This window comes from Natator depressus, chromosome 9 (genome assembly GCF_965152275.1).
Source record: "Natator depressus isolate rNatDep1 chromosome 9, rNatDep2.hap1, whole genome shotgun sequence".
NCBI lineage: Eukaryota > Metazoa > Chordata > Testudines > Cheloniidae > Natator > Natator depressus.
In genome coordinates this window covers 36,063,917-36,082,992 of record NC_134242.1, presented here as the reverse complement: position 1 = coordinate 36,082,992, position 19,076 = coordinate 36,063,917, and the positions used below count along the sequence as shown (strand labels likewise).

Sequence of the window (19,076 nt, the reverse complement as noted above, 5' to 3'; positions counted from 1 at the left end):
TATAGTACCTCATCAAGTATTAAGTGTCAGCACTGCTCCAAAAGAGAAAGTATTTGTCTTAGTTACCACTTATCCAAAATGGGGCTAAGAGCTTAGGGAAATTTAAAAGTTGGTGCATCAGTGGCAGAGCTGGGAACAGAAGCCTGATTAGACAAAACTCCTTCCTCTTTTGCTAAGGCATAATTTTTTATTGGTGCTTCTGCTTATCGTCAGCACAGAGGGTACTTGAACTTCTTCGGCGTTATGCTGTACTATCGTGTCCTTTACAGTACTGACTTTATAGAGTGCTGAAAGCAGAATGCTGCAAATGGGAGCTGGGTCACTCAAAGGTCTATAGAGTGTCACAGGGTAGCTGGTCCCTGTGAGTAGACCAGAACCAGCTTGCATATATCAGAGCAGGTGGGCCCAAATGAGCCAATTAAAGGAACCAGGATTACACCTGGGTCTATACAGACCTATCAGAGGGCAGGAAGGGGATAAGTTACTGGGACAGGCTGGGTCTGAGAAGTGAAGCCACAGAGAAGTGGAGCTAATTCCCGTGGAGAGTCCCTGGAGCAAAGGGCCAGATACCCAGGAAGTTATCTCTGGTGCTGGTGTTCCAGAAAGGGAGCAGAGCTGTCTGGAACTGGGAAGCTGCAAGAAGCAGGATCACCAGAGACTGTAGGAGGGGAGACCATGAAACCCTAGGACAAGGGTGAGCTAAGGGTTCTTTGTGTTTCCTTTATTCACTTATGTTTGGACAATAAGCCTTCTTAAAGGAGACAGTGTGGCAGCGTATGATTCGAAGCTGGGGAGAAGCCCTGGCCTACCACAATGAGATTTTCACACGTACCAAGCAATGTCATGGCTATTTTGGAATGGGGCAAAAGTCTCCTGACCCCCATCAAAGGATAGAAGAAATCACTTCAAGTCAATCTCAGTGGGAGACTTCAGTGGCCTCTATCCCTCTTGGGCTCTGGCTAACAATAGACCGTGACCCCACAAAGTGACAAGACCTCCTCGTCCACCTTTTCCTGACACTGGCCAAAATGGCCATCCATCACATCAGAAAAGGAATCTGGACGGCAGGGTGCTCTGTGACTGTGGGGCCTACTTCTGATCGCTTTTTAAGTCATGTCTCTGGGCAGAGTTCCTCTGGGTGATGTCTACTGCCTCCCTGGATGCCTTGAGGGGCAAGGGACGCTGTCTGGGATTCTCTGCTTGGTGTCTCCCCCTGGATCCCTGTGACCTGCACTCCTGGTCCTATTTTTTAATTTGTTGTCCCCTGGATTTAGTTGATGCCTGGGTTTGGTGGCTCCTCCCCTCATGCTCGTAGCCTTTAGCAATGGGCAGGGCCAAGCCCATCCACCCCAGTGCCTCAATAGGTTCCCACTGTTTGTGGGGACAGCACTGTTAAGCCAACAGGTCTATAGAAGACAATCTGAAAACTAGAACTCACTGTCCATTTTGGCTGCTGTGGTGATCTCTACCTGTCCAACCTCCCATCAGTACTTGTTACTCCTGAGGGAATTCTGTGCCACTGCATATGCGCAGAATTTGTGTTCCCTGCATAAAAATCACTTTCTGACAGGGAAGCTTCAAGAGCTGTCACGCTCCACTCCCTAGCAGCGAAGGTACATCGTTTCAGGTACCCAGAGCAGCTGGCAGAAAGGTAAATCACTGCTGGGCTGGGGACACCCCAGCAAGTGGCTCCTACCATGAGCTGGAATCAGCTGCTAGTCCAGGCTGGGCTCCAGGCAGGAGAGGAGTTGCTGGGGCTGCGTCAGACCCACCCCCAGAAACCTCCCGCAGACGCAGCAAGCTCAGTATTCTCCTCTGCTTCCTGCCTCCATCGCTCCTCAGCTGTGGGGGGGGGGGGGGGAAGGGTCACTGTACAGGGAGCTGCTCCCCCATCCACCCAATCCCTGTTCATCTGGACCTCCCATACCCAGACACCTGTGCCAAGCCGCACGCGGTACATCCAGAACTCCCCGAGCCCTCCATACCCAAACCTCACCCCACTGAATCTCAACCCCTGCATCTGGAGTCCCCCTGCACCCAGACCCCCTGCCTCTGGACTCCCACCCCTGTACCTAGACTACCCACCAGAGCTCCATGCACTCAAACCCCCACCGATGCCCGACCTCCCACATCCAGACCCCCATGCCATGACCCCCCACTAGCTGCACCCAGACCCCCACCCCACCAAGCCTCACTCCCCCAGCACCCAGACCTGCTGCTGAGACCTCCCACAGCCAGACCCCATTGCTGAGCCCCAACCACTTGCACCTGGAAGCCCCTGGAGAGTCCCATTGCCCCTGCACCTGGAACCCCCACCCAGCATGAATCATAGAATATCAGGGTTGGAAGGGACCTCAGGAGGTCATCTAGTCCAAGCCCCTGCTCAAAGCAGGACCAATAAGCCTCTGTGCATCCAGATCCCCCCCACTGAGTTGCTTGCACCCAGACTGTCCCATACAGAATCCTCTCACCCCACACCTGGTTCCCCCACACTGAGCCCCTCCACACTTGGATCCTTCCTGGTTGAGCCTGCCTGCCCCACACCTGGTGCACCTGGCACAGAGGGACAGGGCCCCAGGCCTTGTGCTGTGTCAAGGTCGGGTGCAGCCTCACCACGGAGTGCCCGTATCCCAGGGGTAGAAATTGGATGGCTGCAGAGTGATCTCCCACCTTTTATGCAGCCAGTGGCTTGTGCTCCCCACCGCAATTCTGGAGTCTCTGCATTTATTTATTGACAAATAAAACTTGCAGAATTTCTAATTTTTTTGGCACGGAATGCCCTCAGGAGTATACTTGTGTGAAACAGAAAAAGAATAGCGAAGTGCAGTTTCAAAGGCAACTGAAAAATAAAATCAGTCTATCAACCTCTATGTTTTGCACAAGCACTTACACATCAGTGATGCTTCTATGTTCTGGCAATCTTATGCTTTTGTGAATGCATGCACTATCTGCAAAGTCATGCTATCATAGGACATCATGAGGTCAACAGAGCAAAGCATCACTATTTTACTGGTACTGAATATATTAACTACTATTCAGCAATCAAACAAAGGCAGATTCTTCCTATTGCAAGGTTTGATAACTCAGAATATGAAACATGTATCAAGAATAAAGATTTCTTCAAGAAAAAAAAGACCAAACAAAATGAAATCAGTCTTTTTAATGCTTTAGGTACAAGTGGATCCTCATATTCATTAAAGAATATTTAAATAAAAGGACCAAAAACAATCTGGGCCCCATCTTCACTGGCTGGCTATACTGAATTAAAACCTTTTAACTTGAAGCAGTCTTAAAATAGTATTTTATACTGCTGTGAAGAATATCATTTCCCTAAACACAGCTGGGGTCTAAAGGTATATACTTCTAAATCCTGAGTTTCTGGAACAGAGAATGACTAAGGCTATCAGCCAATTTTCAACACCTTTAAAGGAAACAAATGGTTAAGGGCCCTGGCCCCTTTGTATAAGTGTTCCAAGGAAGAGGGGCTTGCAGCTACACACAGCCTGCATCTTTAATATGGGTTTCACAGCATACAATCCCAATGGAAACTTCTCTAAAAAATGCACATTCCGTATGTTAAGGGATTAACAATACATCAGACAAGATTATGGAGCTAAAAACAATCTCTCTAACCATAAAAGTAAATTATTATGGACTCTGAACTCTCACTATCAAGTAAAAAAAGGGGGGGGAGGTGGTGGTGGTGGTGAAGGACGAATGAGGTATATCCCCTTGGCATCAAAAAGGTCTGAGTACATAGGTCAAGATTTCCTACACAACTTCTGAAAGAGTACAGGCAGATATATAATACCATAGATCTACATATGCTCTGCATCTATCTGCAGAATACATTTTAACAGTTTTTTTAAAGTCAGCTTAGAAAGCCACAAATCATACCTCAAATGTGTATTTTTCTCTGTTGTTAAAGAGCATTAGTATCGTCATCTGGAAAGTGGAGACTTGCAATATGTGCTTCCTTGTATTTGAGCCAGTTACTTGGGCACCTCCTACACCAACCTCTGAGCCATCTTCCTGTTTGAATTTAAAAGAAGTCATGAAATCATTTTAGAAACATTTTTTCCATCTCCTGATTAAACTTTTTATGTAGCCAATGGAGAACTAAGCTTAAGCAATATTAAGTTTGAGATTTTGAAACTACAAGTTCCAGAGTAATATATGCTTGGTTCCAATTTTGCCTAACTACTGTAATATACTCTTCAGGTCTTCCTGCTTCCCAATTTATCAAAATAGCTGCAGCAAAAAATCTTTGTCCCTTTGCTCCAATCAGACCAGTTCCAAAACTTCTTTTAGTAATACATATTATGGGTGTGTCCTAATCTTACTTTTATGTTTATGTTGCAGCTTCGATTACCTTCTCTGTCCTCATGCACCATACAATCTCTTCCTTCCTTCTAACCTTTGCTTAGCTTTCCAGTGCTTACTACTCCCCATTTCTCACAAATGAAATTTACTTGTTTTGTTTGTATAATTTAAACTTTAAGCTTTCTATAACTTTAAAAAGTGTAATCGACAATAGTGGCATTATGAAACTACATTAGGTTTGCCTTGAAATTTTTTTTTAAAACCTTAATTCCAATGTCAGGTTTCAGAGTAATAGCCGTGTTAGTCTGTATTCACAAAAAGAAAAGAAGTACTTGTGGCACCTTAGAGACTAACCAATTTATTTGAGCATAATTCCAATGTAACAACTGCGGAGAAATTTCACTTTGGTCTGAGTCACAGCCCAAAATAAGGTGGGAGGGCAAGGAAGAACAGCTAGTCCTATAAGAAGAGGGGAAGAATCGATGGAGATACCCAGAGTTCAGAGCTGCAGAAGGATACTGGTTGACTCAGAGAAGATTGTAAGGGAGAATAAAAGACAAGAGGACTTGCAGCCAGAAAGAACAGGAGAAAGGCCGGAGAATCACACCATCCCCAGGAAAAGGCAGATCTATCTGATTGAGGACTCCCTACTAAGAAGAACAAATAGGCATGTCACCAGAGCTGATCCAGAGAATAGAAAGGTGTGCTGCCTGCCAGGAGCTAAGATACAGAATATGGATCTGAGGCTGAAATGGATCCTAATGGGAGCAGGAAAGAATCGAGTGATTGTTCTTCATGTGGGAACAAATGATACAGCTAGATTCTCGCTGGAATATATCAAGGGAGACTATGGCAGGCTGGGGAAGATGCTTAAGGAAATGGAGGCTCAGGGATTCTACCTGTCCCTAGAGGAGGAGAATGAAGGCGAGATAAGATTATGACTATTAACAGATGGCTTAGGAAGCAGTGCTATAGGGTGGGCTTTGGCATGTTAGATAATGGAAGATAATGGCATGAAAGATAATGGAGCAAATAATTAAGCAGTCAATTTGCAAACATCTAGAAGATAATAAGATAAGTAACAGTCAGCATGGATTTGTCAACAACAAATCCTATCAAACCAACCTGATAGCTTTCTTTGACAGGGTAACAAGCCTTGTGGATAGGGGGAAAGCAGTAGACATGGTATATCTAGACTTTAGTAAAGCTTTTGATGCTGTCTCACATTACCTTCTCATAAACAAACTATGGAAATGCAACCTAGATGAAGCTACTATAAGGTGGGTGCAAAGCTGGTTGGAAAACCATTCCCAGAGAGTAGTTATCAGTTGTTCACAGTCATGCTGGAAGGGCATAACGAGTGGGGTCCCGCAGGGATCAGTTCTGGATCTGGTTCTGTTCAATACCTTCATCAATGATTTAGATAAGGGTATAAGAGAATACACTTATAAAGTTTGCAGATGATACCAAGCTGTGAGGGGTTGCAAGTGCTTTAGAGTATAGGATTAAAATTCAAAATGATCTGGACAAACTGGAGAAATGATCTGAAGTAAACAGGATGAAATTCAATACGGACAAATGCAAAGTACGCCATTTAGGAAGGAACAATCAGTTGCACACATACAAAATGGGAAATGACTGCCTAGGAAAGAGTACTGCGGAAAGGGATGTGGGGGTCACAGTGGACCATAAGCTAAATATGAGTCAACAGTGTAACACTGTTGCAAAAAAAGAAAACATCATTCTGGGACGTATTAGCAGCAGTGTTGTAAGCAAGACATGAGAAGTAAATCTTCCGCTCTACTCCACGCTGATTAGGCCAGTTCTGGGCACCACGTTTCAGGAAAGATGTCGACAAACTGGAGAAAGTCCAGAGAAGAACAACAAAAATAATTAAAGGTCTAGAAAACATGACCTATAAGGGACGATTGAAAACAATTGGGTTGTTTGGTCTGGAGAAGAGAAGACTGAGAGGGGACATGATAACAGCTTTCAAGTACATAAAAAAGGTTGTTACAAGGAGGAGGGACCAAAACTGTTCTTCTTAACCTCTGAGGATAGGACAAGAAGCAATAGGCTTAAATTGCAGCAACGGAGGTTTAGGCTGGACATTAAGAAAAACTTAACTGTCAAGGTGGTTAAGCACTGAAATAAATTGCCGAGGGAGGTTGTGGAATCTCCATCATTGGTGATTTTTAAGAGCACGTTAGACAAACACCAGTCAGGAATGGTCTAGATCAGTGGTTCTCAAACTAGGGCCACCGCTTGTTCAGGGAAAGCTCCTGGTGGGCCGGGCTGGTTTGTTTACCTGCCGCGTCCGCAGGTTCAGCTGATTGCGGCTCCCGCTGGCTGTGGTTCGCCACTCCAGGCCAATGGGGGCTGCACGAAGGGTGGCCAGCACATCCCTCGGCCCACGCCGCTTTCTGCAGCACCCATTGGCCTGGAGCAGTGATCGGCTGAACCTGAGTCCTGCCATGAGCGCAGGGGAATGGACTAGATTGCCATTCGAGATCCTTTCCAGTCCTGTGATTCTATGTTTGACCGCTGGGAGGCATTCATGGACAGAGTACTGTTAGCAAGGGATGGACTCCACCTGAATAGGGAGAGAAGTAGACTTCTGGGATAGAGGCTGGCACAACTGATTGACTTGGGAGAGATGGCTGGGTGATACTTATGTAATCTCCACACCTGAATAATATTGAGAGGGAGGAAAATCAAGTAAGAAAGGATACAGCAATGGAGAAAGGAAAGCAGTGGGTAGAAGAATGGACATTAAGAGGAAATATAGTGCCGATACCAATGAAGCTAACAGTCAGGTAGGCGATACTGGGAGTAGAATGACTGTACCTAATTGGGCGAGAAATGTGGGTGAAGCCAAGCAGCAACAATTAGGATGTTTGTACACCAGTGCAAGGAGCTTGGGCAACATAACGGAGGAACTAGAACTACTGGTACAGGAAGTGAAATCAGATATTATAGAGATAACAAAAACCTGGTGGAATAGCAGTCATGACTGGAGTACAGGTATTGAAGGCTATGTGCTGTTCAGAAAAGACAGAAATAAAGGCAAAGATGGTGGAGTAGCACTGTATATTGATGATGAAATAGACTGTAATGAAATTAGAAATGATGGAATGGATAAGACAGTCTGTTTGAGCCAAAATCACTTTGGGGAAGAAACTACTAGAGGTTCCCTTGGGCTACTGCAGGGGTTCTCAATTTTTTTTTTTTTTTTAAAACTGGGACCCCCTCTGAAAATATTTCAGGTTGTGATTCCCTGCCCTCAAAAAAAATGACGACACCCCTCCCATACCATACTTACTTCTGCACTGCTGCTGTCAGAAGTGCTGCCTTCAGATGTGGGGACACGTCCAGCAGCCACCACTCTCTGCTCTGCTTTCAGAGCTGGGCAGTTGGAAAGCAGCATCTTCTGGCTGGGCGCCCAGCTCTGAAGACAGTGCTGATGACACAAGCACAGAAGTAAGGGTGGCAATACCATACTACAATGCCACCCTTACTTCTGTGCCGCTGCTGGCAGCAGCGCTGCCTTCAGAGATGGGTGGCTGGCAAGATCAGCTCTGAAGGCAGCACAGAAGTAAGGGCAGCAATACCACGACCCCTCCTACAATAGGCTTGCAATCCACTTTTGGGTCAGGACCCCCAGTTTGAGAAATGCTGGGCTAGTGCTTGGGGTATGCTACAGACCCTCAAGATCCAATATGGATATGGATAGAGACCTCTCTAATGTTTTTAAGGAAATAAATACTACAGGGAATTGTGTGATTATGGGAGACTAACTTCCCAGATATAGACGGGAGGACAAGTGCTACCAATAATAGTAGGGCCCAGATTTTCCTGGATGTGATAGAGGACAGATCTCTTTGCCAAATAGATGCTGAACCAACAAGTGGTGATGCCATTTTAGGTTTGGTACTGGTGAGAAGTGAGGACTTCATAGAAGAACTGGTTGTGGGGGAAAACCTTGCTTAATCATGAGCTAATTCAGTTGAAACTAAATGGAAGGATAAACAAAAATAGATCTGCAGCTAGGGTCCTTTATTTCAAAAGAACTAACTTTAAAAAAAGAAGGGAGGGGGGAATTAATTAGGGAAGTGAACTGGACTGAAGAACTCAAGGATCTGAATGTGGAGAAGGCTTGGATTTACTTTAAGTCAGTTTCTGCAAATTTATCTGAAGCTTGCATCCCAAGAAAGGGGGGAGCGGGGGAATTCACAGGGAAGGGTCACAGACCAAGCATCTCAAACCAGTGATTAAGCAGAAAGCCAACAAGTAATGAAGATGGGATGGATTAGTAAGGAAAGCTCTCTCTTGGAGGTCAGAAAGTGTATGGATAAAGTGAGAACTGCCAAAAGCCAAGCAGAGTTGGACCTTGCAAGGGGAATTAAAAACAATAGGAAAAGGGTCTATAGCCATATAAATAAAAAAGAAAACAAGGAAAGAAGTGGGACTGCTAAGCACTGAGGATAGGATGGAGATTAAAGATAATCTAGGCATAGCCCAACACCTAAACAAGTATTTGCTCAGTTTTTATAAGGATAATGAAGAGCTTAGAAATAATGGCAGAGTGGCGAATGGGAATGAGAATATGGAGGTAGAAATTACCACATCTGAGGTACAAGTCCCACTCAAACAGCTTAATGGGACTAATTTGGGGGGCCCAGATAATCTCCATCCAAGAATATTAAAGGAACCGGCATATGAAATTGCAAGTCCAGTAGCAAGGATTTTTAATGAATCTTTAAATTCAGGGGTCATACCCTATGACTGGAGAATTGCTAATACAGTTCCTACTTTTAAGAATGGGAAAAAGGTGATCCGGGACATGACAGGCCTCTTTGTTTGATCTCAATTGTATGCAAGGTCTTGGAACAAATTTTGAAAGAGAAAGTGGTTAAGGACAGAGGTGAACAGTAATTGGGATACAATACAACATGATTTTACAAAAGGTAGATCATGTCAGACCAACCTGATCGTCTCCTTTGAAAAGATAACTGATTTTTTAGACAAAGGAAATGCAGTAGATTTAATCTACCTGGATTTCAGTAAGGCATCTGATACGGTTCCAAATGGGAAATTAAATTGGAGAGGATGGGGATTAATATGAGAACTAAAAGGTGCAAAAGGAACTGGTTAAAGGAGAGACTACAACAGGTCATACTGAAAGTGAACTGCCAGGCTGGAGGGAGGTTACAAAGGAATTCCTCAGGGATCAGTCTTGGGACCTATTTTTATTACTGACCTTGGCAGAAAAAGTGCGCGCGTGCTAATAAAACTGCAGATGAAACAAAGTTGGGAGGTATTTCCAATACAGAGGAGGACTGAACTATCACACAAGATGATCTGGATGACCTTGTAAACTGGAGTAATAGAAATGGGATGAAATTTAATAGCACAAATTGCAAGGTCATGCATTTAGGGACTAACAAGAATTTCTGCTATAAGATGGAGGTGTATCAGTTGGAAGCGATATAGGAGGACAAAGACCAGAGCATATATTGGTTGATCACAGGATGACTATGAGCCGCCAATGTGATGCAGTTGTGAAAAAGGCTAATGAAGTCCTAGGGTGCATTAGGCTAGGTATTTCCAGTAGAGACAGGGAACTGTTAGTACCATTATACAAGGCACTGGTGAGACTCATCTGGAATAGTGTGTGTAATTTTGGTATCCCATGTTTAGGAAAGATGAATTCAAACAGGAACAGGTACAGAGAAGGGCTATTAAGATGATTTGAGGAATGGAAAACCTACCTTATGAGAGGAGACTCAAAGAGCTTGGCTTATTTAGCCTAACCAAACAAAGGCTCGGGGGAGATATGATTGCTCTCTATAAATACATCAGAGGGATAAATACCAAAGAGGGTGAGAAGTTATTTATGTTAAGCACCAATGTGGACACAAGAATAAATGGATATAAACTGTCCATCAACAAGTTTAGACTTGAAATTAGACGAAGGTTTCTAACCACCAGAGGAGTAAAGTTCTGGAACAGTCTTCCAAGGGGAGTAGTGGGAGCAAAAAACCTAACTGACTTAAAGACTGAGCTTGATAAGTTTATGGAGAGGATGCTATGATGAAACTGCCCACAACAGCATGTAGCTGATCTGCGACTGCTAGCAGCAAATATCTCCAATGGCCGGTAATGGGACATTAGATGGGGAGGGCTCTGAGTTACTACAGCAAATTCTTTCCCAGGTGTCTGGCTCATGGGTCTTGCCCACATGCTCAGGGTCTAATTGCTGGCCATATTTGGGGTCAGGAAGGAATTTTAAAATAGATCAGATTGGCAGAGATGGGGGGGGGTTCGCCTTCCTCTGCACTACAGGGCATGGGTCGTTTGCAAGTTTAAACTAGTATAAATGGTGGATTTTCTGTAACTTGAACTCTTTAATTCATAATTTGAGGACTTCATTAACTCAGCCAGAGGTTACGGATCTATTACAGGAGTTAGTGGGTGAGATTCCGTGACCTGCAATGTGCAGGAGGTCAGACTAGATTATCATGATGATCCCTTCTGACCTTAAAGTCCATTATCATCCTATGATTTAATTAAACCAACAGGTTGGAGAGTTTCAAATTTGATTCAGGCTTACAAAATGTATGCTTGTAAGTATATTCCAAACTGCTGCCAAGGTAAGAGTTGAATTAAAAAAAAGATGTACTTTTCTTAAACTTATACTTATGTCCTATACTGGCAGTTTAATTTATAGCTAAAAAAATCCAAAACTGATTACAAATTTATCTTTACATTTACAAAGTTTTTGAGATTAAATCATAACACTTTCAAATAGACATTTACCTTTTTAACAGGTCCATAGAAAGTGGCATTGAGATCTGCCGAACCCATGTGATGCTGGAGTGTCAGCTGTCGACCACTGTGTTTGGCTAAATAAAATCTATGAGACAATTAAAATGAAAATTTACATATTTATAAGGCACATTTTATGCAGATGATCCAAAATCACTTTACATACGTAGATAATTTTGAACTCTTCAGGATGGAATGTACTAAGTGTAACATATAACTACTACTCTTAAAAAAAAAATTAAATTGAGGTTAAGGTCTCATCTGAAACAAAAAACCAAGTAGAGAGTAGTTGGTTTTCTAGTTTTCCCAAAAAAGAACAAAGCAGCTCTCTAACATGCCTTTAATACTCACAAAAGTATATTTACGGTACCCATTGTTTTAAAAATACAAAGCCTGATTTAATACATACCTTCTAAATACTTCAAAAGCATGTCTGGGGGCTGGAGGAATGTTGCACTTTGGTGTGGCTGACTGAGTAGGCCAGTAGCCTGTTGTGAGAACCCGCACAGTGAGATCAACACCACCTAATGAGACCTACAGCAACATTGGAAGAAGACATCCACCGTTTTAAAACAGGACAGTGTTCGCTACTTCCCCTACGTTATAATTAGACTTTCATTTTTTTACTTTCCACAGGCTAAGGAGAAATTGTAGTTGCCATTCTTTCTGAGCTGCACAAATTAAAATTCATCCTTGCTGGAACAGGAGCCAAAAAGCTCACATTGTTCCCATATGGCAATGTAAAAAATACTATGCAACTGTTCAGTATTCATGATAATAAACAGTAATTCTGAAATTCAGAGCTTTACATGGCCAGATGCATTACAGGGTAATGTGTCATATTTTGCCTTCTGCTTTTATTCTGTTTCCAATACAACTGACTGGATAGAAAAAAGTATATGCTGTGTTGCTAACAATACAAATGGCAAAGTAACAGTTTTTGTACTTGCCCTCTGGCAGAAAAGTACAAGCAACAGTTTGACATTCAACACTAAGCAATAGGGAGTTTTTCCTGACATTTCCTCTCTGGAGTTTTAAAGCAGAAATCCTCTACATATATATTTTCCCATTGTTTTATGTAAAGGACTGGTTTCTTGCTCAACCTGAAAAAATTATGTGGCTTTAACACTTGTTCTCTGAAAGTCGTTATTAACATAGGTATTCACACAAGCTTGGAAAACTCTACAGCTGATGTTCTAAATGGTCTAAATGGTCTCATCAGCAGGTGGCACACATCTATTTGAAATCAAAGTACAATTGTCAAAAAGTGTCTCAACTAAATTCCATAGTGTCAAACTTATAACTGAGTGTATCTCCAGCTTCCACAGGGAAATGAGGTGGGTTAATGACGGCTTACGATTAATACCTCCAAGGAACATGCTTATAGGTAAGTAATTTTCTTATCTTAAAAAGTATAATTATAAACAGATCCAGGTTCTTACAGACTACAAAAACTAATATACAGCAATAGAATGGATCAGATTAAAGACAAAAAAGTCACAAATATCATTGGGAAAAAAAGTAGAGGCCTCCCAAGTTAAATAGCGACATAGCATCCCTGAGAAGTATTAAGAATGCTATTTTTATATTAGAAGAATAAAATGCACCTAATAAATACATTAGAACTAACATCAAAAGACCTCTTCTTAGGGAAAAAAAAAAGTCAGCTGGGCCACACAATCCAGAAACAGGGTTTAACAGAGACTGGACTCAAGAGAACAGTCTAAAACAATATTTTACAAATATACATAAAGAACTGTATTGAGGTTTCTCCAGAGTGAACCAAAGGCCATCCAATGTTATTGACATGCTTCTGATTTCATGAGCCTTAACATGACACTGATGTTCAGAGAAATGCAGTCAATCATCCATCTAGAGATGGGGTACGTCTACATTGAGATTAAAAAAAGCACAGCACCAAATCTCAGAGCCAGGTCAGCTGACAGACTTGAGGGGCTCTGAAATCACAGCATGGATGTTCAGGTTCGGGCTGGAGCCCAAATGTCTACATTGCAATTTTATATCCCCATAGCTTGCGCCTCATGAGCACAAGTCAATTGACCTGGGCCAGCCACAGCTGTGCCAGAGGTCTATTATCACAGTGCAGACATACCCTTGAACATTAAGCCAATGCATACAATCAACAAAAAGGTGCACTGAATCAAAGTATTTTTGTTTGTTCCAGATAATACCTTGCTTGTGAACTGTGGTATTAGCATGGGCATGAGGGTATGGAAAATATGTTTACTGAATACAGTGGAACCGCAACATCGTATCTGGAAAGAAGAGTATGCTTTCTTACCCACTGAATCTTTGAAACATCTTAGTCATAGACAAGAGCCTGAGCTCGTTCAGATTCTCACAGATGCAGTGCTAAACATAATGGGTCAGATATTTGATTTGGAATAAGTTTTAGGAACGCCAAGTCTCATATGACTCCTCTTATGATCAGCATGTGTGTAGCATGGACTAATAGAGGGACAGTGTCTTTCAAGTCTAGAATTGTGCTGCATGACCTCCAAAACCCAAGGTTTCAGGTTCATCAATCTGGAAAATGCCTGAAGTCCTATAATCTTTTGACTTCTCCTACTTCAGCTTCTCAGTGAAAGAAAGTACTGCTGCATGTACAAAGTTGATCATCAGCTGCATCATCCTTCCCAATACTTACTAACTCAGTTTTATATCTATGAGGCTTTTGGCTTCTGAATGAGGAAGAGCTGGCTTGTGACTCTTGTCTAGGAAGGATCATATGCATGCATTGCACCACAGTTGTTTCAAAAAAAGAACACGCTGGGGCTATTTGGTTAATAGAAACTCTAGAACCTCTTGCACCACAATGGTAATATGAAGAAAGACTTGTGATTCCTTTCCCAGCGCCATCTTTTATTACAGAATTGTTCTGCTAGAGCAGTGGTTCTCAACCTATTTATCACTGTGGGCTGCATATGCGACCCACAATGTGTTACCTGGGCCGCAGGTTGAGAACCACAGCGCGCCCTGCCTGGATCTCCCCTACAGACCCTTATGCCCAATGCCTCCTGCCCAGAGACCCCTCCACGGAGTGGGGCCAGGAGCAGAGCCCTGGGCGGGGGGCTGAATGGCAGGGACCCCCGGACCCCGCTGTGTGGGGCCAGGTGGCAACCTCGACCCTGGACCTGGCTGCCTAGGGCAGGGATGCAGCCCCCCTGCCAACCTTGCAGGGCTGGCCATCTGGCATCCCCGGACCCTCGTCGCACGGCCCAGCTTTGTGCTAATTGGGTGGCATGCGGCCCGCAGGCCAAGAACCACTGTGCTAGAGAAACACATGCATTCCCATTCTCTGTATGTACTCTAAGCCAGTGGTTCTCAAACTAGGGCCGCCGCTTGTTCAGGGAAAGCCCCTGGCGGGCCAGGCTGGTTTGTTTACCTGCCACGTCCGCAGGTTCGGCCGATCGCAGCTTCCACTGGCCATGGTTTGCCGCTCCAGGCCAATGGAGGCTGCAGGAAGGGCGGCCAGCACATCCCTCAGCCCACGCCACTTCCCTTCTCTTCATGTGTCAGTATATTTATGTCTGCATCTGTAACTTTCACTCCATGCTTCTGAAGAAGTGAGGTTTTCACTTACGAACGCTTATGCTCAAATAAAATCTGTAAGTCTTTAAGGTGCCACTGGACTCTTTGTTGTTTTTGTGGATAAGACTAACACGGCTACCCCCTGATACTTGACACCATGTAAAGAATTTAAGTTACTGTATTTTCATTGCCCTGAAACTTAGAAACCATGATGTGACAATTTGAGGAACCTGTCTATATATAACTTATGAATTCCAATTTGATTTTTTCAACTCTCTGATCCCTTGTCTTATGATTGTCTTACTTTTTACTGCCTTGGGCTCCTTGTAATAAGGAGACAGGGGTTGGCACCACCATCTCTCTCTCTGAATAACCCAATCATTAAAGACTGTCAGTACCTGAACAGATCTTCTGAAGAGAACAAGAGAGCATTCTAGGGTAACACCAGTTTTCCCCAGCTTCTCTGCAGGGGACTTGGGTTAAGAAAATGGAAAAATCCTAGACACTGCAGCAAGTGAACTGGGAGTTGATAGGACTTATAAACTTAAGGGACTCTCAGATCTAGAGGAAGAGAGGAGCCTGCTCCCATAGCAGAGGGTCCTGTTTAACTGTGGGACCAGCCAAGAAAGGAGGACACAAAGTGACAGGAAAGAGATACTCCATGCTTTGAAGCACAGTGCAAGCCTGGACAGGAGCATGCGGCGGCGGGGGGGAAAGAGAGGAAGGAATTGCTGAACAAAGACACACTCCCAAAGGAAGGATGAGCTAGAATGAGGGGAATGGTGCACGGAGGTTTTATTGTTTTGTCTGGGTCTGTATATTTCTGTGCTATCTAAGGCCATGTCTACACTCAAAAGCTTACAGCGACAGAGCTGTATCAGTACAGTTGTGCTGCTATAAGAACGCTTGCGTTATGCTGACAGGAGAGAGCTCTTCTGTCAACATAATAAAACCAGTTCAACAAACGGCGGTAGTTATGTCAGCGGGAGAGAGTCTCTCCCTGACATAGCACTGTGAACATGAACGCTTATGCTGGCAAAACTTATGTTGCTCAGGGGTCTGTTTTTTTTCACACTCTCAGTGATAAAAGTTTGCCAACGTACATGCTAGGGTAGAGATGGCCTAAGTGAAGAGTATTTAAGAAATCCTTACAAAGCCTTGTGTCTGTTTGCTTTTCACTCTTCGTATCCCTGAACTATAAACCCAGAGTATCCATAAGATGGAACTCTGAGAAAGGACGTGCTTAGGCTACTTGGGAATCTGAGGAGTCAGCATTGATCCTGGGGGTCTAGGGAAGTCGGGCTGCGGGGCCCCATTTCCAAGAAGGGATAACAGACAAAGTCTGTTCCTGGGAAACATGCGAGAAGGGTCAAGAGAAAAGAGGGTCCAGCCTACTTGGACCCAAGAAGCTTAGGTCCCATGTGCTGGGGCTCAACACAGCAGTCTGGTGAGTGTTCAGTCAGGGGGAGCTCTACAAGGGCTGTGTATGACACATGTGCTTGAGATAAGTAAAGGCTATTTGGAATGCAAGGGCCCCCAAGACCTATTGAGGCAAGATACAGTAAACTTATCTCACACTACACCAACATCTTGTGTAGTAGCCATGGGAAATTTATGCTGCTTGGGGAAGGTGAAAGTTCAAATTAACTGCTGTTGTCATTCTTTGGCACAAGATATTTAAGTTCACCTGTTCAGCTACAGTAATACAGAAATGAGGATGCAGCCATATGGCATTAACTCACACAACACAAAACCTTGTGGATACACACTTACACAATAAACAAGAGCCTTTAAGCTCAAAGAATCCCATGTCTGCCCAGAGTTTCAAGTGCTGCTTATAGAAAATGGGAAGGTTGTAGCAATCCTACTCATGAAATCAACATACCTCAGTCTCTGGGAGGAGTTTTCTGTTGTGGTTCTCTTTGATACCTGAGAAACCGTAAAAGATCTAGGTGGACTTCTTTGATTTCTCTAAATAAAACATGTCTGTGTAATCCATTTTCAAATCACTTGTGGGACAGCCTCACCTCCCAGTAATCAGCATAAGGATTTTAAGTTGCCTGCTTCATAGTGGTGAAAATTTCAGAGTGCATTGCTCAACCGAGGTGCTCCCATGAGGCAAAAAATTCATTCACAGTATTCAGATTTCTAAAATGGCTTGGCACAGAGAACATCCAGGTTTGCTTGGTGAACAGGAGTCTTTGCGTATTTGTGAGCTGGTAGTATTTGGAAGCCTGTTAGCATTACTGTCTACTGTATTTCAATTACTGTGAATTTTAAGTTATTTTTTTTAAAAATGTTGAGCACAAAGCACTTTGGACTGCTATAAACAGAAATAAAAACATGGAGCTTGTAATGCCAAACCACCCATGAAACAAAATGAGCACATTCTATAGGTAGTACACCATAAGGCACATCCTCGTTCCTCCCAGTATCAGGAATAACAGTCTCCAGAAACTGACCCATGTACTAATAATGAGCAAAAGTGAATGAAGTAGTAAAGTCTTGCTGTGTGTTTTGTGGAAGGATTAAACTAACCTTCAAGTCACCGCTGTCACAGAGAACACGGACATAAACTGATGCACCGTTCTAATGTTTCAAACACCATAAAATGCTTTGTTTACTTGCACTGATGTAACATACAGGCAGAAACTGCACCTCTAATTATTTTTAAAGAATCAGGAAGGAAACAAATTTTGTTGGTCGTATGGTCAATGTCTAAGAAGTGCATCATAGGTGACGACAACTATCTAAGATCTAACTCATATACATTCAGAACAACAGAACTAGCAAGACCACCTGTAATAGTGCTATCTGTGACTCCCAACAGAGTTAGTACTATCAAAATCTCCCCATAAAAACTGGAAACATGTTTGTCAAAGTGCTGCCATAAAACTAATTCTGTTGGATGTGCACCAAAGTAGATGGATCTCATACAAAACTTTGACTCCCAAAAGGGCAGAAACTCAATTCTGTAGCCTTTAAACACTTCAAGGTATTTCATACCAATTAAGATCCAAACACAAAGAAAAACTAAATGTCTAAAAAGAAACTTGACCAAAATGAGATAAAAAGAAAGGCCCCTTGATAAAAAAACATGGGAAAAAAATCCTTGATAAAAAATTAAAACAGAACTGACAGACAATAACAAAGAGTTGCACAAACATTTCTTTAAAAAGTGACATACAAAAATGCGACTTTAAAGTGGAGCTCATGAGTTCAAATACTAACTGATGATTAAACATTTACCATCTATTTGCCTCAACAAGTAAGTGTACGCCACCTGCTGGTAAAGCAGTTTAACAGTTCATAAGTTTAGCTACGAAGCTTTTCAAATCTTGTCATGTACTGATGTATTGACAAGACTATGTCCACTGTAATTATTCCTACTTTTACTGAGCACTAAGTCTATGCAAATATACTGTATAACTTTTACTTCATGAATTAACTTTTATTTAAATTATTACATTATGTTTTGGCATAAATTAGAGTTTTGCAATTGTGTGACTCATTTATAGAAGACAGTCCATACAACTATTTAGAACAGCAGTGGGCAAACTGCGGCCTGTCAGGGTAATCCGCTGGCGTGCTGTGAGACAGTTTGTTTACATTGACCATCCGCAGGCACGTCTGCCCGCAGCTCCCAGTGGCCGCGGTTCGCTGTTCCCGGCCAACAGGAGCTGCAGGAAGCGGCAGGCAGCATGTCCCTGCAGCCCGTGCCATTTCCCGCAGCTCCCAGTGGCCGGGAACAGCAAACTGCGGCCACTGGGAGCTGCGGGCGTCTGTGCCTACAGACAGTCAGTGTAAACAAAGTGTCTCATGGCTCGCCAGTGGATTAACCTGACAGGTCGTGTGCGGCCCGCAGGCCACAGGTTGCCCACCACTGATTTAGAAGAACATTGACACAGTAAAAGACTCAACAGGACTTAAAGAATACTAGTGTCATGCAAAGTAATAAGTCTGGCTTCAAACAAATCTCAAGATCCAAATATTTTCAGAGTGAGTAAGAAAAAGGTTGCAAGGTTAAAAAAAAAAAAGTTAAGTTAAAAAGTTCTGATTTTGTTGAGAGAAGTGAGCAAATGAAGAGTAGAGTAATGCAGAATCTCTCCAGTGCAGGTTTGTGTTTATATGTAAAAACAGAAGCACAAGAAAAGATCTGAATGATTCTTACCCCTGTAGCCTGTAGATGTTGCCTGAATTCATCCATTGTTGTGTTTGAGATGCTCATATCCCTGAACATTCCTTCCAGTTTAGATGTGAATTGACATCCACATTCAGTCTACAAAAAAAATTATTTGCTGTATTGTAATTATAAAATGGATCTGCAAACACAAATCCTGAAATGTTTGAGACATTCAGTGACTAACTCCGAC

At 43.1% G+C, this 19,076-nt stretch overlaps 1 protein-coding gene across 1 annotated transcript in view; it reads right to left on the bottom strand.

Moving 5' to 3' along the window:
* Positions 1-19,076, bottom strand: part of CUL3 (cullin 3) — a 100,304-nt gene that overhangs the window by 15,902 nt on the left and 65,326 nt on the right. Inside the window, exons 10-13 of the mRNA XM_074963921.1 lie at positions 18,875-18,982; positions 11,561-11,685; positions 11,143-11,239; positions 3,898-4,032 (exon numbers count right to left, since the gene is read on the bottom strand). Coding sequence (XP_074820022.1) covers positions 3,898-4,032; positions 11,143-11,239; positions 11,561-11,685; positions 18,875-18,982 — 465 coding nt within the window. The remainder of the gene's footprint in view (positions 1-3,897; positions 4,033-11,142; positions 11,240-11,560; positions 11,686-18,874; positions 18,983-19,076) is intronic.